Raw genomic sequence first — 19,716 nt, forward strand, 5'->3', positions numbered from 1 at the left:
CATCACATCACATAGCTATTGTTCGCTGTTTCCACCTTCACAAATGTCATGATCTACAGAAAAGGTGAGTGTGACAGTTTTCTCCGCAACAGACACCAGGTTTGTATTAGTGTTGCAATAATAAGATTGGGCTCTAGGCGCCGCTCTTGACCAATAAGGGAATGGGAGGACAAAGCTATTGAGTACTTTTCCCGAACCTCTACCACACAAAGCCGAAAAGGGATGGATACTCGCGCATCTTAACTCTAGAAGTAAAAACACCTCTGTTCGCTTTGGAAGATGTTTTGAATGCGGAATACCTGGAACCTTGTAGACACAAAAGCTGACTCGGAAAAAATAAATTAAAAATAAACCGGCGCAAGACCCTCACGGAACAACGCTCACACCCAGCTATGGCGAATCAGCTTCAGCGCCTGGACCGCCGCGCGCTGGTCCCGCTGTGCATTTTCCTGGGGACCTTGCTGACCTTTGGGACAGGACAAATCCGATATTCGGTTCCAGAAGAGACAGATAAAGGCTTCTTCGTAGGCAACATCTCCAAAGACCTGGGGCTGGAGCCCTGGGAGGTCGCGGACCGCGGAGTCCGCATCGTCTCCAGAGGAAAATCGCAGCTTTTCTCTCTGAATCCGCGAGGCGGCAGCTTGGTGACTGCGGGTAGGATCGATCGTGAAGAGCTATGTGATACGGTGCCCTCCTGCTTGCTGAATTTGGAAATTCTCGTGGAGGAAACCCTGAAGATTTATGGAGTGGAGGTGGAAGTAATGGACATTAATGATAACGCCCCCAGCTTCCGGGAAGAAGAGGTAGAGATCAAAGTCAGCGAGCACACTAGTCCTGGGTCGCGATTTCCACTTCCTAAGGCTAGGGATCCAGATGCAGGGATGAACTCCCTCCAGAGCTACCAGCTCAGCCCAAGCAGTTATTTTTCCTTGCAGGTGAGAGGCGGGACTGATGGGGACAAGAATCCAGAGCTAGTGCTGGAGGAGAGCCTGGACCGGGAGAAAGAGGCATCCCACCACCTCCTCCTCACAGCCTTGGATGGGGGAGATCCCATCCGCACGGGGATGGTTCCCATCCGCGTGGTGGTCCTCGACGTAAATGACCACATTCCAAAATTTACACAGTCTGTGTATAGAGCGAGTGTGCCTGAAAACCTCAGCTCCGGAACGCGGGTGCTCGTGGTAAATGCCACAGACCCAGATGAGGGTATCAACGGGGAAGTGATGTACACTTTCCGGAAAATGAAAAGCAAAGCTTCTGAAATATTTCAACTGAATTCTCAAACTGGAGAAGTTCTAGTCGGAAAGCCGCTGGATTTTGAAAAATATAGATTCTATGAGATGGAAATTCAAGGCCAAGATGGTGGGGGGTTGTTGAGCACCACCATGTTGCTGATCACGGTTGAAGATGTGAATGACAACGTTCCAGAGATAACTGTCACCTCTTCCATCAACTCAGTGCCGGAAAATTCTCCTTCGGGTACAGTAATTGCTCTTCTAAACGTTCAGGATCAAGATTCTGGAGAAAATGGTCAGGTCTCTTGCTTCATTCCTAGTGGTCTTCCTTTTAAGTTAGAGAAAACCTATGGAAATTATTATAAATTGGTAACCGATAGTGAACTGGACCGGGAGCAGGTAGAGAGCTACAATATTACACTGATCGCCAAAGATCAGGGAAGTCCACCCTTGTCTACAGCAACTCACCTCCTGCTCAAAGTGGCAGATGCCAATGACAATCCTCCAGTTTTCACTCACTCGTCTTACTCGGCCTACATTCCTGAAAACAACCCTAGAGGTTCCTCCATCTTCTCAGTGACCGCCATTGATAGGGACAGCAGAGAAAATGCCCAGGTCACGTACTCTCTGGCTGAGTACAGTATCCAGGGATCACCTCTGTCCTCTTACGTTTCTATCAACTCAGACACCGGTGTGCTGTATGCCTTGCAATCCTTCGACTATGAGCAGTTCCAGACCCTACAACTGGGAGTGACCGCTAGTGACAGTGGGAACCCACCATTAAGCAGCAATATTTCACTGACCCTTTTCGTGCTGGACCAGAATGACAACACTCCAGAGATCCTATACCCCTCTCTCCCTACTGATGGCTCCACTGGTGTGGAATTGGCGCCTCGCTCCGCAGAGCCAGGTTATTTAGTGACCAAGGTGGTGGCTGTAGACAGAGACTCCGGGCAGAACGCTTGGCTGTCCTACCGCCTGCTCAAAGCCAGCGAGCCAGGCCTCTTCTCCGTGGGGCTGCACACGGGGGAGGTGCGCACGGCCCGAGCCATGATGGATAAAGATGCTCTCAAGCAGAGCCTCGTTGTAACTGTGCAGGATCACGGCCAGCCTCCTCTCTCCGCCACTGTCAGGCTCACCGTGGCGGTGGCTGACAGCATTCCAGAGGTTCTGGAGGACTTGGTTAGTCTAGAGTCTCCTGCCAACCGGGATGAGTCGAGTCTCACCCTCTACCTAGTGGTGGCCATCACTGCAGTCTCCTGCATCTTCCTCATCTTTGTCATGGTACTGCTGGCTCTCAGGCTTCGGCGCTGGCACTCATCACGTCTGCTCCAGGCTGCCAGCGGATTGGCTGGCGTGCCTCCTTCGCACTTTGTGGGTGTGGACGGGATGCATGCTTTCCTCCAGACCTATTCCCACGAAGTTTCGCTCACTGCAGACTCAAGGAAGAGTCACCTGATCTTCCCGCAGCCCAACTATGCAGACACGCTCATCAGCCAGGAGAGCTGTGGGAAAAGCGAGCCTCTACTAATACCTGAAGACTCAGCTACAGTTTTAGGCAAATGTGAGCCAACCGATATTCAGGTGAGATGCATATTTCTTTGCCTCCCAATTGTTCCTGATTTGGCACAAGTCTTGAAGGGACTTTAGTTGAGCTGGTTATGAAAATTTAAGCTTGGGTGCGTGTAACTAGTTCATACATATTAGAACACTACCGGTTGGCTTGTGTAATTTACATCAACAGATTAACATTTCTTTTCAGAAGAGCTTTGTCGAAGTCAATTTTTGGTACTTGCGCATTTTCTTCTGATTCTGAAGGGCTATATCGATTATCTTCGCTTGCTTTGTAGTGAGTTAGCTTCCCTAGTGTCTCTCTATCATCGCGATTGGTGACTATCAAGGCAAACTAATTATGATTCAATTTGATGATGCACAAACAGAATTTAAATTCAGTTTCACAGCTTCTGTATAGTCCACCATGATTTGCTTCTAATGTTTACATTGAACTCAACTCCGCAGCACGCTCTTTGCGGCTTTTCCTCACTTGTCTTCACACTGCTTGTAATGAGTTTTTCTTCAAAGCACGGATTGGTTCTGCTTTGCTTTCTGATGGAATATTGGGATCCTGTTGATTATTTTTATTTTGTATCATTGCTTCATCCTATCAAAACAGACTTGGCCAAGTTTTAGTTACAAGGCTTTGTTGGGAGAGGAAATGCAGGAGCATTTTTTTTTCTTATGCTTTCTATCCATCCCTACTGCAAATTCACATCATTGTTCTGAAGAATAAGCAGACTGTTGAGTTCTCATTGCTTCCTTTTATTCTTCTAGTGTAGCGTTGGGTCGAATGCTTTTCCTTTTTTCCTTTTTTTCTTGTTCGTTTTTTATTTTTCCTTTCCTTTTCGAATGCTTTTTGTTTATGGAATGCAAATTTATTACGTGTTTATGTGCGACTTTGTTATGTGTTTATGTAATGCACATTTGTTTATGTGGTTTGTAAAAAATTAGAGATTGAAAAAAATTAGAGATTGAAGTGGGTATTTGAGTTGCATAAATGACTAATTTAGGGACTTCGATATAGTTCAGTGGTTGATCATGTGCTTCGCATGTACAAGACCCTTGGTGCAATCCCTATCATCCTTCTGGGGAGAAAAAGACTGACACTGCTTGTAGCGGTCTGTTCATGTAATCTTCTTCTTCTTCTTCTTCTTCTTCTTCTTCTTCTTCTTCTTCTTCTATCTAGCAGCTTAGATACTTTTTTCTTTCCTTAATTTTGCACTACATTTATTTAAGCATATTCAATTGCTGTAATCAGAAAAAGCTTGTTATTGAAGCCTCGATACGTATCCAGTGGTGTGCATAGTGTCTGAAGCACAGGTAAACAAGGAAAAGAGACCTATGAAGATATGAAGATTTGATCACAGAAATCACCTTCGTAATCAAACCCCACATCCTTATGTCACTTCTACAGATTTGGTTCAAACTACTTGCTCATTAATATTTCCTTTCGAGTTTATGTTTCTCATTTAGAAGTTTGATCTTAATATAATTCATTATTAATTTGGTGATCAGGATCATTTTTTCAACTGTTGGAAAGAGAATTCTTCCTAACAGATGCCTAAATTTGTCCTGAAGTAAGAAAAGTCTTTGAATGTTTTGTGGGATTTTATTCTTATGAAATTCCAGACTTGGAAGAAAAAGAACTTTAAGGCACTACACCTGAATTAGATTATTAAAAATGCTATGAGGCATCTGATTGGTAAAACGAGGGTGATTTGTATTTTTAAGCACAATCTAAACTAATTGGGGGCTCTCAGCAAAGCTCTTGCAGAAAGAGAAAAGGTTGGCTCCCAAAGTTGATTCGAGAGTCAAAGGAGAATCAGTTAGGATGCCACATATAGTTTAAATAAAAGGATAAAAAGAAAATTCTCTCCCATCTCATGTCATGAGATTCGCAACAGTGATTGAACATTTAACAATCCTTATGATGTGTCTATATTAAAACTGAAAATAATTTGCGGCATTGACCATCTTTATTACAAATGTACCCTTAATAGTTTTGAGTGCCTCTCCTCTGCTAATTGCGCATGCGTCAGACTGAAGCTGTATGGTGTCATTTCACCACTGTCAAGTTTTCCTATACCGCTTGGTGGGGCTATTTTTCCACGTGATCTTGAGAAAAGACTTTCCTGGTTCTTCCCAAGTGTCCCTTAGACAAGACAGGCCTTTTAATCTGCCGTCGCTGGGTTAATACTTACGCTATTACCACACCTCTGAGGAGCTTTGTTTGGTAGCAACACTGGAAAACAGACAAATTCTAAACTCATGAATCCCTTTTCTCCCCATGTCTCAACATAGCTCACTATACCTAATCCCATTGAGTCTGCGAAGGGTTCTGATTGCAATTTTATAAATGGACTCTGGGCGCCGCTGTTGTCCAATTCGCTGACCCGTAAGAGCTGACTCCAGGCTCTACGGGTTGAAATTGTATACATTCACTGGAGGCTTAAAGAGTGAGGGGGGCTTGAATTTCCTGCGTGGAAAATCAGATTAGAGACTGCGATATCCTCAAACTTGGCGCATTTGGGTTTTCTTCCTGGTGGAAGTAATTCGTGAAGCCTCTTCCCTTCACACCGGTGCAGGAGAAAGATGGAGCGCAGCGTGAAGCTAGGGAGCAGGACCCTGTGGAGGCAAGTACTCTTTCCCTTCTTGCTGCCTTTGTTCTGCACGGGGCTTGCAGAGCAAGTCCGCTACTCTATTCCGGAAGAAATGGCCATGGGTTCGGTCGTGGGAAACCTCGCTGAGGACCTGGGGCTGCCTGTTCAGGACTTACTGATTCGCAATCTTAGAGTTATCTCGGAGAAACCGTATCTTACTGTGAACCCCGAGAACGGGAACATAGTTGTGAGCGACAAAATAGATCGAGAGTTACTCTGCTTCCAAAGCCCTCTGTGTGTCCTGCCCTTAGAGATTGTGGCAGAAAATCCCCTAAACGTTTTTCACGTCAGTGTAGTGATAGAAGATATAAATGATAACCCTCCCCGTTTCCTCCAAAATAGGATTGTTTTGCAAATCAATGAATTTGCAATTCCAGGCACTAGGTTTGGCCTGGAGTCTGCCATAGACGCAGATGTAGGACCGAACTCTCTCCAGAGTTACCAGCTCAGTTTGAATGAGCACTTCTCTCTGGTGGTGAAGGACAAGACTGAAGGAAAGGATGCCCCAGAATTAGTGTTGGAGAAACCTCTGGACAGGGAAAAGCAGAGCTCCCAGCTCTTGGTCCTAACAGCAGTGGATGGGGGAGAACCAGTCCTAACTGGTACTGCTCAGATTCAAATCGAAGTCACTGATGCCAATGATAACCCCCCAGTGTTCAGCCAAAGTACATACAAAGTCAGTCTTCGAGAGAACATGCCCTCAGGCACCTCTGTGCTAACAGTGATGGCTACTGACCCGGATGAGGGTGTCAATGCAGAAATCACCTACTCCTTCAAATCACTAGGAGAAGATATTAGAAGTAAGTTTATCCTAGATCATCAAAGTGGAGAAATTAAATCCAAAGGCCCTATAGACTTTGAGGCCAGGAGGACTTACACCATGAACATAGAGGCCAAGGATGGTGGCGGCATGGCCACAGAATGTAAAGTTGTAATAGAAATTCTCGATGAGAACGACAATGCCCCAGAAGTGGTTTTTACCTCTGTGTCCAATTCTATAACCGAAGATGCAGAACCGGGGACAGTGGTGGCTCTGTTCAAAACATACGATAAAGATGCAGAAGAAAATGGAAGAGTGAGTTGCTTCGTAAAAGAAACAGTTCCTTTTAGAATTGAGTCGTCTGCCAGCAATTACTATAAGCTTGTAACAGATGGGATCCTGGACCGGGAGCAGACTCCAGAGTACAATGTCACCATCGTCGCCACTGATAAAGGCAAGCCCTCTCTCTCTTCCAGCACAAGTGTTACCCTGCATGTTGGGGATGTCAATGACAATGCTCCAGTTTTCCACCAGGCCTCCTATTTGATCCAAGTAGCTGAAAATAACCCTCCGGGAGCTTCCATTGCTCAGGTCAGCGCCTCCGACCCGGATTTGGGATCCAATGGTCTCATCTCCTACTCCATCATAGCCAGCGACCTTGAACCTAAATCACTGTGGTCCTATGTGTCTGTGAACCGGGACAGTGGGGTGGTGTTCGCGCAGCGCGCCTTCGACCACGAGCAGCTGCGCTCCTTCCAGCTGACACTGCAGGCGCGCGACCAGGGATCGCCCGCGCTCAGCGCCAACGTGAGCATGCGCGTGCTGGTGGGCGACCGCAATGACAACGCGCCACGCGTGCTGTATCCCGCTCTCGAGCCGGACGGCTCTGCGCTCTTCGACATGGTGCCTCGCGCTGCCGAGCCCGGATACTTGGTCACGAAGGTGGTGGCTGTGGACGCAGACTCAGGACACAATGCCTGGCTGTCTTACCACGTGCTACAGGCCAGCGATCCCGGGCTCTTCAGCTTGGGGCTGCGCACAGGCGAGGTCCGCACAGCCCGTGCCCTGGGAGACAGGGACTCAGCGCGACAGCGCCTACTGGTCGCTGTGCGTGATGGTGGACAGCCGCCCCTCTCGGCTACAGCCACGCTGCACCTGATCTTCGCTGACAGCCTGCAGGAGGTCCTCCCAGAACTCAGAGATGAGCCTTTGCCGTCTGACCCCCAGAATGAGCTTCAGTTTTACCTGGTGGTGGCCTTGGCCTTAGTCTCAGTGCTCTTTCTTTTCGTTGTGATTCTGGCAATCGCCCTTCGCCTTCGGCAGTCCCAGGGTCCTGCTGTCTCGGGCTGTTTTCAGTCAGGCCTTTGCTGTAAGACGAGACCAGGGGTTTCTCTCAACTACAGCGAGGGGACTCTTCCTTATTCCTACAATCTCTACGTTGCCTCCAATTGTCAAAAAATGTCTCAATTTCTTACCTTGACGCCAGAAATGGCCCCTCCGCGAGATCTTTGTATGGAAGCTTCCGTGCCAGTGAGTGTCACTGAGGAGAATAACAAGATAGTCTCTGATTCTATTGCTTCTAACCACGTGAGTTTCAATTAACCGTTCATTTGCAAGTTGTTTTATTTTCAAAATCCTTTGGAAAGATTTTATTTTATATTTGTCTGTTTATTTATTTTTTATAATACATTTAAGTCAGTGTCTCTCAACATAGCACTAGTTGTCCCAAAACTAACTATGTAGACCAGGCTGACTTCGAACTCTTAAAGATCCTTCTGCCTCTGCCTCTGCCTCTACCATGACCGGCTTTAAAATGGATATCTTAAAGCACATTATACCAACAGTCTAAGCTCTTTCCTGTCTTTATATGCCAGTAACTGCACTATTAGGCTTCAAGGACTTGGAAATATTTTATCTACGTACACCAAAACTCAGAACTTAGAAGTATTACGATGCATTGCCACTCGAGAAATTTAAATTTTTATGCTTTGTGTTTGTGTGTGTGTGTGTGTGTGTGTGTGTGTGTGTGTGTGTGTGTGCGTGCAAGCACATCTGGTAGTCAGAGGACAACTTTGGGAGCCAGGTCTCTGTTTCTACCATTGTGGGTTCCAGAAATGGAATTTTGCCATCTGACCCCCAGAGTGAGCTTCAGTTTTACCTGGTGGTGGCCTTGGCTTTAGTCTCAGTGCTCTTTCTTTTCGTTGTGATTCTGGCCATCACCCTTCGCCTTCGGCAGTCCCAGGGTCCTGCTGGTTAGGCTTGGCAGCAAGCACCTTTACTGCCTGAGCCGTCTCTCGGTGATCCTGCTCAAATATTTTTAGCTGAGCTATACTTTTGACTTTCTGCGGTAGTTTCTTGGGAGATCAGTATCTTGATCTTTTTCTGTATTAATTATAAACTGAGAAATAATATATACAAAAAGTTTTCAAAATTATGTGATAATAATTTGGTAATAGTATTCAGATATAGCAGGGGTTCTTTTAATCTCACTTTTATGTCTTATGAGTAAGTTTTCTTCTAATCTTATTTTATGGCTACCAGAGACTGGAGGGTAGCTCAATTAGAGTTTATAATTGCACATTGGTGATAACCTAACGCTCACTGTCCAGCAGCCGTCACCAAAAAGAGCCTCTTCTCCAATATCGTTTCTATTCCCATGAAAAATGTCCAGACAATCGACTCCTAGAATCTTTTCTGCATTCTGATGTGCTTCTAAATGTATGGCCAGTAGTTCTCAGTTATTAGAATTACCCAGGAGAAGGAAAATTTATCGTATAATTCGGGTTACTAATTTTCTTTCACTAAGTCTCAATTCCAAATGTCCTTTTTGCAATACAGTACATCTGTATAATTGTGTAATGCTATCTCCAGTTCACGTTAATGCAGGTCGGAGTCTTTCCACTCACTCTAACGGGGTTAATCATCTCCATTGCTTGATTAACTGCCACGTACGAATCTGATAATGTGTACTATAAGAGTTCTCATGCTTGGTTTTCATATGATTGTGAAATTTTGTTTTCAGCATTAAATTCCAACTTGTTACAATAGTTCTTCCCTTTAGGAATTTTCAAGAAATCTATTGAAAATCTTGTCTGATTGAAAATATATGGGGGGGGACTACTGAAAATAATTCAAAGTGAATTGAAGGGCGGGGGGAATTGGGGCACCGAAATGATCTCTCAACTGCCCAGTATGGTTTCGTCTTCTGTTTCCATCTCCACATGAAAAACAGTAGGTGGAGCTATTTAAGGTTCACAGCCCAAAAATCCTCTCCCGGAGTTCACGACTGTGCAGTAATCGATTCGGACTCTGAGCGCCGCTGTTCACCCACGGGGAGGAAAAGGCAGCGAAGCCCAGCCCGCGTTGCACGAGCCTAAAGCACAATGCGGATAGATTGAGACAAAACACCTCTAGGAGCAAACTGGCCTGGAGTCCCACCTCCTAACTGTCGTGCTCCGAGCCTTCAAAAGCGGATTCTGGTTTCAGTGGTCAGAGGCAGAATTGGAAATCATCCTCAACTGACAATGATCCCCATGCAAAGGCCGGAGGACTGCAAAGGGCTGGTATTCCTGGGAGTCTTCTTCGGGATGCTGTGGGAAGCCGGATCCACCCAGATACGCTATTCCGTTCCGGAGGAGCTGGAGAAAGGATCTAGGGTGGGCAACATCTCCAAGGATCTGGGGCTGGAGCCCCGCGAGCTGGCGGAGCGAGGGGTCCGCATCGTCTCCAGAGGTAGGGCTCAACTTTTCGCTCTAAACCCTCGAAGCGGCAGCTTGGTCACCGCGGGCAAGATAGACCGGGAGGAGCTGTGTATGGGGTCCATCAAGTGTCAGTTAAATCTAGAGATTCTAATGGAAGATATAGGGAAAATATACGGAGTAGAAATAGAAGTGAGGGACATTAACGACAACGCACCCTACTTCCGTGAAAGTGAATTAGAAATAAAAATGAGTGAAAACGCCGCCGCTGGAATGCGATTCCCTCTTCCCCACGCTTGGGATCCAGATATCGGGAAGAACTCTCTTCAGAGCTACCAGCTCAGCCCGAATGCTCACTTCTCGCTCGAGGTGCAGAAGGGAGCTGATGGTAACAAGTACCCAGAATTGGTGCTGGAGAGCTCGCTGGACCGGGAGGAAAAGGCCGCTCACCTCCTAGTCCTCACCGCTTCGGACGCGGGAGACCCGGTTCGCTCCGGCACGGCGCGCATCCTTGTGACGGTCCTAGATGCAAATGACAACGCGCCAGCGTTTGCTCGGTCCGAGTACCGCGTGAATGTGCGGGAGAACGTGGCCGTGGGCACTCAGCTGCTGCTGGTCAACGCCACCGACCGGGACGAAGGATCCAATGCGGAAGTGATCTATTCCTTCCGGTATGTAGATGACAAGGCAGCTAAAGTTTTCAAGCTAGACAGTAATTTGGGAACAATATCAACAATAGGGGAGCTGAACCATGAAGAATCGGGGTTCTACGAGATGGAAGTGCAAGCAACAGATAACGCGGGATTTTCTGCACGGGCCAAGGTCCTGGTCACAGTTCTGGACGTGAACGACAATGCCCCTGAAGTAGCCATCACCTCCCTCAACAGCCCCGTTCCAGAAAACTCTCCCCGAGGGACATTAATAGCCCTTTTAAATGTAAATGACCAAGATTCTGGGGAAAATGGACAGGTAATCTGTTCCATCCAAGAGAATCTGCCCTTTAAATTAGAAAAGTCTTACGGAAACTACTATAGTTTACTCACAGATGCAGTCCTAGACCGTGAACAGGTTCCTAGTTATAATATCACGGTGACCGCCACTGACAGGGGAAGTCCGCCCCTGACAACCGAAACTCACCTCTCGCTGAATGTAGCGGACGCGAACGATAACCCGCCCATTTTCCTTCAGGCCTCATACTGGGCCTATATCCAGGAGAATAACCCTAGAGGGGCTTCTATCGCGTCCGTGACCGCCCACGACCCTGACAGTGACAAAAATGCCCAAGTCACTTACTCCCTAGCTGAGGACACACACCAGGGCGTGCCCCTTTCCTCTTATGTCTCTATCAACTCGGATACTGGTGTCCTGTACGCGCTGCACTCCTTTGACTATGAGCAGTTCCCAGACCTACAGCTGCAAGTGATAGCACGTGACAGCGGGGAGCCGCCGCTCAGCAGCAACGTGTCGCTGAGCCTGTTCGTGCTGGATCAGAATGACAACACCCCCGAAATCTTGTACCCCACTCTCCCTACCGATGGTTCTACTGGAGTGGAGCTAGCACCCCGCTCAGCAGAGCCTGGCTATCTGGTGACAAAGGTGGTGGCAGTGGACAGAGACTCAGGACAAAACGCCTGGCTGTCCTACCGTCTGCTAAAGGCCAGCGAGCCAGGACTCTTCTCGGTGGGGCTGCACACCGGCGAGGTGAGCACGGCTCGGGCCCTGATGGACAGAGATGCTCTCAAGCAGAACCTTGTAGTGTCTGTGCAGGACCACGGCCAGCCTCCTCTCTCCGCCACTGTCACGCTCACTGTGGCGATCGCCGACAGTATCCCCGACGTCCTGGCAGATTTGGACAATCTAGAATCTCCTACCACCTCTGAAACCTCAGGTCTCACGCTGTATCTGGTGGTGGCCGTGGCAGCGGTCTCCATGGTCTTCCTGGTCTTTGTTCTGGTGCTGCTGGCGCTCAGGCTGCGGCGCTGGCACTCACTGCGCCTGCTCCGGGCTGCGGGACCCGGATTGGCTGACGTTGCAGCCTCTCGTTTTGTGGGCGTAGATGGAGTGCAAGCTTTCTTGCAGACCTATTCGCACGAGGTCTCGCTCACTGCGGGCTCCCGAAAGAGTCACTTGATTTTCCCGCAGCCCAACTATGCAGACACGCTAATCAGCCAGGAGAGCTGCGAGAAAACCGAGCCTCTTTTGCCATCGAGTGATTTGGTATTTTCTAAAGACAATCATGCATTAAATCAGGTGAGTCTATTTTGAGCTTGAAACAAACTATTATCCTACTATAGATGATTCATAGATATTTGGAACCGATAAAGCAGTTGAGAACACCTCTGTAGAGACATGGCAACCACCAACAACAATCTAGTCACCTTGTTTGGTTTAAAAGATAACATACACGTGTTGTCATTTGCAACTATAGCATAATATAGAAACAATTTCTACTGTACATTCTGTACCCTATATTTCGGTAACTCAGTTCATCAACGATAATGCTTTTCCATTTTAATTCTTTTTGGCCATGAAGCATTTTTGTGTTGATTATCTCGTGCCACTTTATCTGTTAAGAATACTGAATTGTGGGTGTAACTCGGAGCTCAGGGGTAGAGTGCTTGCCTAGCGTGTAGAAAAGATACCCTGGATTCAATCCCTAGTGGAGCCCGAGGGAACACAAATTCCGTTAGAGTGAAGAAACAGAATTTAATGGAAAGTACAGTTGCTGTTGGTTTTTAACCCATTCCCTTCCTGGGCATCGAACCAAGATCTTTCATGCTGAGCTAAGCACTTTACCCTGGGCTACATCCCCAGACCCAAGAGAGTGGCCTTTCATTGCATTTGAGTCTACTAGTAAATCCTTACAATGCATTTAGTGTCTTTTAAATCATGCTATTTCTGGTCTCTAGGGATACATACATATATTTTTTCTTTTATAAGTTATTTGTACATGCGCATCTGTGTCTGCCTGTATGTATACACATAAGGAAGCTGTATGTATGCATGCATCAGTGTGTGTTTACATACACAGAATGAGGTAACTCGGTAGTCTCTCACTTTCGGCCTAATTCTTTGAGACAAAGTCTTTCCCTGAAGGCAGGAGGTCAGCAATTTTGTCCCTGATCTCTGTGAAGGGGGTTACAGTCCTTTGTGGGACTCCTAGCCAGTTTCAAGGCAGCACAGACCCAAATTCTCATGCTTTAAGATCCACAGCAGGCAGTGTAAGCTCCCATGCACCTCTTCAGCTCCGCGCTTATACTTTCCTGGTGTAGGAAGTTTCATGTTTTTAAATTGTTTGACTTCTAAGCATGATTAATTTTATTTATTGCACACTTGAAAATTTTCTCTGATATACAATTTGTGTTGCAATGAGAAGGGACTATAATATTTCCTCGGTTACACATTTCGGTAGTACAATCTGTATATAGTAATAAAGCCGAACATTCCTTCTACCCATTTTAACCTGCACCAGTGATATCTAAAATATGTAGAATTCACCACCATAGCACAAGGGTGAGGTACTTTTGCCATTTACATAGTGAAGAATTTCTTGAGGAAATATCTTTAAAATTCAAATGCTTTGAGAATGTTTTTTGTTCTGAAGAAACTTTCCTGTAGTATATTCTTCCTTCACCACAATTTTCTTTTTACAAACAAAATTTTTTATAGAAAGGGCAGATACTGTCTCTTTAGAACTTGCTTTTTCTCTTTTGTGTTGCCTATCTATTAAAAAACATAAAGATTTAAATCCAAATTTATAAAAGAAATTAGTGATACTTAGAGAGTAAAAGGTAATAAAAAAACTAAACAAAATGGCCCAAAGAATAATGCAAGATTCAAATTTCACCTTATATATCTTGACAACAAAGACCAGAAGGAGGAGGAGGAGGAGGAGGAGGAGGGGGAGGAGGAGGAGGGGGAGGGGAGGGGGAGGAGGAGGAGGGGGAGGAGAAAGAGGAGAAGGAAGAGGAAATCATGTGGCTCTACCTGTGTGATTATATCAAAAGGAAATATTTGAGCCTGTATAAAAAATGTATAGAAAAATACTAATTTTAACCAGGGCTGGTAATAGAGATCTACAATTCTAATCCCAGGTACCCAGGAGGCACAGGTAGGTTGATAGCAAGTTTAAGGTCAGTCTTAGTGAGACCCCATCTCAAAACAAAAGGTCCAAAGTGGGAAATCTTGTCTTCTACATGCAAGGCCCTAGCTAGTTAGCTTCAATCCATAGTAGTAGATAGATAGATAAATAGACAGATAGATAGATAGATAGATAGATAGATAGATAGATAGATAGGTAAATAACACATAACTTTTGTTTACATTAAGCTGTAAATGGAATGTACTAAGTGCAGTAGTCTGTAATTAATACCAAGGAAAACAGTGCAATGCATCCTGGTTAGTGGAAATGTCACACAATAATACATCGAATGAGTGATAAGAACAGCTGTTCTGTTTTCTATCAAATCTCTTACTTGGCCTCCGTAGCTGAGGTTAGCCCTTTGCTCAAGCCAGAGCCTCTTATCCCAGTTTGGTTCCCAACAGCAATGTCTCCTACCGACCATCGACCAGAGACCCTAGTGCTGCGTCCTATGCATTAGTGAGAGCACAGAGTTTGGGTTCGAGAGCCTCGCCACCTGATGGATGGTAGATGCTGACGCCAAGCCTGCCTGACCTTCTGTTGATTGGGTGGGATTCAGTCTGTAGCTGCCAACAAGGCCAAGATATGCAGAGGATGTGCCTTTCTCACAAGGAGTTGCCAGCAGGCCTCTTTGAGTGACTCTGATGATGGTGGAGAGCTGTCCCCCTTAACCACGTCTGTGACGTACCCTGTCTTGGCTAACACCCTTGGTGAGCATTGCCATATCTCACAACCACTAGGTAAAACTCCATCTGAATTCCTACCTGGTGATCGTCTCAATTTGCATTTCTGCGTCACCTTTCCTGGCTACACTGTTTGTGCTGACTCTGAAGTGTTAAGGATGCCTTCCATTCCCCTGTTTTGGCCCCAGGTTTTAATTTCAGGGTGACTATTGGTCTAAAATGCCACAATCCTATCAGTTGTGTACTGTTCCTTGGAACTCATGGACAAGAGAAATTTCTTCTTGGAAGCTCTACTACTCAGGGCTCAATCAAAATCTCACTGAAGGCGGGGATAGGGGGTGGTGACTGATCATTCTGATTGCAGGGAAGCAGAATTCATCCTTCTAGGCAAGAGCTTCTCAGTGAAGCTTAAATTCAGTCGAATACAGATATTTTTCCAGCATGGGCTCTTTCCAGCAATCTCAGGGAAGAACAACTCTGGCAAAACGACTGAAAGCTTGTGGTGAAACGTGACATGGCAAGCATGGGTAGCCACAGTCAGGCATGAATGGAACAGATAGTCCACGATATTTTGGTTACATATTTTACACTTTATATTTAGTGACTTGACCTTGGTATTCAGAGTGTACTGGTGTATATATGGGGTCAAATCTTAGTGAGCCATGGAAGATTCATACTCAAACCTCGTTTATCACGATGCATGGCCTTTTCTACCTGAGAAAACTCTCACTGCACAAAGACAGCCTAGGGCTGGAGAGATGATGGCTCAGTGGTTAAGAGCAGATTTTGTGCTTGCACAGGATGGAGATGGTTTCCCTGCTCTCACAGCTGTTGACTTACAGCTCCAGGGAATCTGGCACCCTCTTTTGGCCTCCAAGAGTTCCTGCACTCACTGGCTATTACACAAACAAATGCACATAACTAAATAAAAAGAATCAGGTCAACCATTTAAGGAAATTTGAGAATAAACCTTAAAAAGTACCATCCCCTTGGCGATGTCTTCTAATAGGTACTCTGGGTAGTTTTCCACACTGAATTTTGCTTTTCAAACTGGCTTATCAACACCACTTACAAGTCTGGCTGCTTTGTGCTTTCCTGTTCGTGTCTGTTGCATCGTCCTCTGGTAATATCTTCTCTTCCTGCTCCCTGCTTGAGGCTTGGGACATGAGAACAATCCAAATCATTTAAGTAAAGTTGAGGCAGCACTTTACTGCTAGCTGTAGTCTGTTCCTTGAAGTCAGGTGGTTGTACAAATGGATCCTGGTGTGACCTTGGTATTTCACTAAACTGGTCCTTTACAGACTCTTAAAGATTACAGACTTAACACTTGCAAACAAGCTTCCCTGTTACATAAGTATGTTACTGCCTGGGGTTGGGGATTTAGCTCAGTGGTAGAGCGCTTGCCTAGGAAGCGCAAGGCCCTGGGTTTGGTCCCCAGCTCCAAAAAAAAGAACCAAAAAAAAAAAAAAAAGTATGTTACTGCCTAAGTTGGAAAGATTTAAAGATATAAGCTGAAGTGAAATAGGAAGGGAGGGGGAGAACTAGTTACCTTTAAAGATCTAACCTAGGTAAAGTACATAAAATGCAGACTCTGGTTTTGGGGGTCTTGGGTTATTAGTTTGTTTAAGTTTAAAGACAGGGTCTCTCTACACAGCCCTGGCTATCCTGGAACTCACTATGTAGACCAGTCTGGCCTCATGAGTGCTGGCAAAACTCTGGGAAGTTTGAAAGGAGAATTCTGATAAATTAAAAGTAAAATAAGATTAGTGGTGAGATGTATAAGATTATCTGATTGCTAAACACTGGCTTCCTTACTGTCATGGATTCCAGGGTAGGTCCGTGTTGTGCTGATTCCATTAGAAAATGTGACTTGGGTTTTGACCTCTAAAGAGAGTTAAACAAAGTGAATAATTTAGCATCTTTAACCTGAATGCTAATCCTACCTGTGGGATCTACTAAAGAGTGGCAACCAAGAAAGAACAAGCATATCAGCAAGTATGTATGGCCTGAATGTGCCGAACTTAGCTTCCTTAACACTGTGTTCTAGTGGTTTATTAGTAAAGAGAGTGAGTACTTCCGGTGAAAAGAGGTGTTAACAATTACTGCTCCATTTTCATTAACTCTATTTTAAACAGACTTTACTTTTTACCATAGCTGTCATTCCAACATCCAGGAGGCTGAGACAGGAGGAGTTTGAGGTTCTGGTAGTGAATTCCAGGCCAGCCTGGGCTACAGCGTGAAACTTCATCTCAACAAACAAAATATAAAGCAAATCACTAAAATGGGCTTTTCCTTGCTGTATAAGATGGCTATCCACTGACGTAGGGACCAGGGATCTTTCCTATATCTTCACAGCAGCATACATTGGTACTGTCTTCTATGTCTTGTTTTGGCACCATTTGTTGAAAATTATTGCACTGATAAATGTGACTGTTTCCATACATTGATCTATTGTTCTATTACCTTGCCAATACTATATTTTCTGAATTATTATAGTTTTATAGTAAGCCTTAAAGTCAGGTAGGTAAGGTCTGCTGACATTTTTATTCCTTGCAAATATTATTTTAACTGTTCTTGGTCTTATATTTCCAAAGAATTAAAGCTGTCTTATAAGCTCTAAGTGCAAAATGCCTCCAGGGCTTTTTAACTAAATTGTATTGAATCTGTAGCGCTTCTGGGATGGCAGGAGACTCACCTTTAACAATACTGAGATTTGCTAATCCATGAATATGGTATATCTTTCTGTTTAACTAAGTGTTATAAAATTTTCTCAGCTTCATTTTATAATTTTTACTGATGAGAGCTTCTAACTTTTTTAAATGATTTATATTGTTTATGTGTGTATGTGGGAGCTTGCATGTATGTATGTGTGCCATATGTGTGCCTGCCGCCTATGGAGGCCGGAAGAGGACATTAGATCCCCTGTGATTGGAGTTACAGATGTTGTAAGCCACTGTGTGGACACTGAGAGCCAAATCCCAGTCCCACAAAGAGCATCCAGGGCTCTTAACTACTAAGCCATTTCTCCAGCCAGTTTAACTTTCATTTTTAAATAATATATTGAAACATAAAATTTGAATATGATATTGAGGGAATTGTGTGATTTTCAATGTATTCCCATTGCAAGATATTCAAATCCAGTCAAATGTATCTATTCCTCAAATATCATTTTTCTCGGTAATCTCAGTAATCATTTTTCTCTTGGCATTTCACTGAACCAATACTATACGAACTCTTAAAAATTACGGACTTGAGGCTTGCAAACAAACTTCCCTGTTCCATAAGTATTTTACTACCTGTACAGAGGTAAAGATATAAACTAAGATATAATAGGAAGGGAGGGGGAGAAGTAGTTACCTTTAAAGAACCAACCTAGGTAAAATATATAAAATGCAAAGTCAGTCCTTTCTTCTGGCTTTTTGATACATTACATTGTTGTTAGTTCTTGTTTCCCTACTGTGGAATAGTACCACCACTTATGGCTGCTATCTTGCTACAATTTAGTCATCATTGATCAGCCTTTCTCTGTCCTACCCCCATTCTTCCAAGTCTCTGGTGAATACAACCCCCATACCTTTTTTGAAGCAAGATTTTTTACTGTGTATCCCCTGACTAGTCTAGAACTTGCTACATAGACCAGGCTTAACTTGAACTCACTGAGATCTCCTTGCCTATCTCTCAGAGCGCTGGGATTGAAGGTATGAGCCACCATGCCTGGTACAATTCTACTATTAACCCGTGTGACATTGACTACTTTAGATACAAATAAGGTGATGTGGTGCTCGTCTTTTTGTCTATAGCCTATTTCACTTAACACGATTAGTTCCAATTCCATTCATGTTGTCACAAATGGCAAGATTTCATCCTTTGTGTTTGAATAGCATAGGTACCATATTTTTGTTACTAAGATGAAAGGTTCTGTGTCTTGTATATCTTCCATTAAACTGTCTAAATATGGGGTTTGTTTGTTTGTTTTACCATACTTGGTATTGTTTGTTTGTTTGTTTGTTTGTTTGTTTGTTTGTTTGCAGTCCAGGTCCTTTATTTACTTTGTGTACATTAGGCCATGAATTCGTATGGACTGGGCTCCAGCAGCTCAGGCTCCTTCCCGTTAGTCCTCACAAAGTGGGCTTCTCTGGGTGGCACAGGCTGGCACTTCAGCTGGCACCCAGGTTCAGCTCTCTTTGGCTTCTTTTTTCTTCTGATCGTTCTCCTTCACCCGCTTCAGGAAGCTGTCTCTGCTCTTTGAGTGCTTGATGTGCTCAATTCACACATTGATCCTCTTGGCCAGAATCTTGCCCTTAACTTGCTTGTTTACAATGATTCCCACGGCATGCTGGGTGACATTGTAGACTTTTCCGCTTTTGCCATGGCAGCACTTAGGGGGCATTCCTTTTTGAACAGTGCCCATTCCCTTGATGTCTACAACATCACCCTTCTTATAGATTCGCATGTATGTGGCCAAAGGAACGACTCCATGTTTCCTAAAAGGTCTAGAGAACATATACCGAGTACCTCTCCTCTTTCCTTTTGTGTTCATCATTTTGGCCAGTTGGCTGGAAGATGGCTGCCCTGGCAGAAAGCTTGGTATTGTTTTTTAATTTATATTCTTTTTGTCTTGTTTCTAGTTTACAGAAAATTACCATTTTGCCATTATGGATGTTTTCAGACAGGGTCTCACTAGGTAGCCCAGGTTGCCCTCGAATTTGCTATATAGCCCAAGCAAGCTGGCTTTGGAATGAGGACGTTAGGATTCTTCTGCATCATCCTCTCAACTTTGGGAATTCCAGGCACATAATCCTGAAATGCCTGGTAATGCTATACATACAATTTATATATCTTGACAAACACATTGTGCAGTGTGCTGTATCCTCGTGCTATGTTACGTAAGCCTAGACTATCCCTGCACAAAGTTAGGCTTTATTCCCTTAAGTGTTCAGGCTGCAAGATCCCACCCAGAAGCAATAACCATGGGTGTCAGC

The 19,716-nt window shown here is 44.9% G+C and overlaps 12 protein-coding genes across 12 annotated transcripts in view; all 12 read left to right on the forward strand.

The window, feature by feature from the left end:
• Positions 1 to 19,716, forward strand: part of Pcdhga1 (protocadherin gamma subfamily A, 1) — a 180,457-nt gene that overhangs the window by 95,709 nt on the left and 65,032 nt on the right. The window lies entirely within an intron of this gene.
• Positions 1 to 19,716, forward strand: part of Pcdhga2 (protocadherin gamma subfamily A, 2) — a 173,907-nt gene that overhangs the window by 89,159 nt on the left and 65,032 nt on the right. The gene's annotated exons all lie outside the window — the stretch shown is intronic.
• Positions 1 to 19,716, forward strand: part of Pcdhga3 (protocadherin gamma subfamily A, 3) — a 168,713-nt gene that overhangs the window by 83,965 nt on the left and 65,032 nt on the right. The gene's annotated exons all lie outside the window — the stretch shown is intronic.
• The window catches only part of Pcdhga5 (protocadherin gamma subfamily A, 5), a 148,156-nt gene that overhangs the window by 63,408 nt on the left and 65,032 nt on the right, over positions 1 to 19,716 (forward strand). The gene's annotated exons all lie outside the window — the stretch shown is intronic.
• Positions 1 to 19,716, forward strand: part of Pcdhga7 (protocadherin gamma subfamily A, 7) — a 124,844-nt gene that overhangs the window by 40,096 nt on the left and 65,032 nt on the right. The window lies entirely within an intron of this gene.
• The window catches only part of Pcdhga8 (protocadherin gamma subfamily A, 8), a 113,983-nt gene that overhangs the window by 29,235 nt on the left and 65,032 nt on the right, over positions 1 to 19,716 (forward strand). The window lies entirely within an intron of this gene.
• Positions 1 to 19,716, forward strand: part of Pcdhga9 (protocadherin gamma subfamily A, 9) — a 103,251-nt gene that overhangs the window by 18,503 nt on the left and 65,032 nt on the right. The gene's annotated exons all lie outside the window — the stretch shown is intronic.
• Positions 1 to 19,716, forward strand: part of Pcdhga10 (protocadherin gamma subfamily A, 10) — a 93,170-nt gene that overhangs the window by 8,422 nt on the left and 65,032 nt on the right. The window lies entirely within an intron of this gene.
• Positions 1 to 19,716, forward strand: part of Pcdhgb7 (protocadherin gamma subfamily B, 7) — an 88,737-nt gene that overhangs the window by 3,986 nt on the left and 65,035 nt on the right. The window lies entirely within an intron of this gene.
• The window catches only part of Pcdhga11 (protocadherin gamma subfamily A, 11), an 84,490-nt gene continuing 65,032 nt past the window's right edge, over positions 259 to 19,716 (forward strand). The window contains exon 1 of the mRNA NM_001037153.1: positions 259 to 2,819. Coding sequence (NP_001032230.1) covers positions 393 to 2,819 — 2,427 coding nt within the window. The 5' untranslated portion in view covers positions 259 to 392. The remainder of the gene's footprint in view (positions 2,820 to 19,716) is intronic.
• Pcdhgb8 (protocadherin gamma subfamily B, 8) overlaps positions 5,213 to 19,716 on the forward strand; it is a 79,536-nt gene continuing 65,032 nt past the window's right edge. Inside the window, exon 1 of the mRNA NM_001037159.1 lies at positions 5,213 to 7,799. Coding sequence (NP_001032236.1) covers positions 5,385 to 7,799 — 2,415 coding nt within the window. The 5' untranslated portion in view covers positions 5,213 to 5,384. The remainder of the gene's footprint in view (positions 7,800 to 19,716) is intronic.
• Positions 9,550 to 19,716, forward strand: part of Pcdhga12 (protocadherin gamma subfamily A, 12) — a 75,199-nt gene continuing 65,032 nt past the window's right edge. Inside the window, exon 1 of the mRNA NM_001037337.1 lies at positions 9,550 to 12,160. Coding sequence (NP_001032414.1) covers positions 9,737 to 12,160 — 2,424 coding nt within the window. The 5' untranslated portion in view covers positions 9,550 to 9,736. The remainder of the gene's footprint in view (positions 12,161 to 19,716) is intronic.

This window comes from Rattus norvegicus, chromosome 18 (assembly GCF_036323735.1).
Source record: "Rattus norvegicus strain BN/NHsdMcwi chromosome 18, GRCr8, whole genome shotgun sequence".
Classification (NCBI taxonomy): domain Eukaryota; kingdom Metazoa; phylum Chordata; class Mammalia; order Rodentia; family Muridae; genus Rattus; species Rattus norvegicus.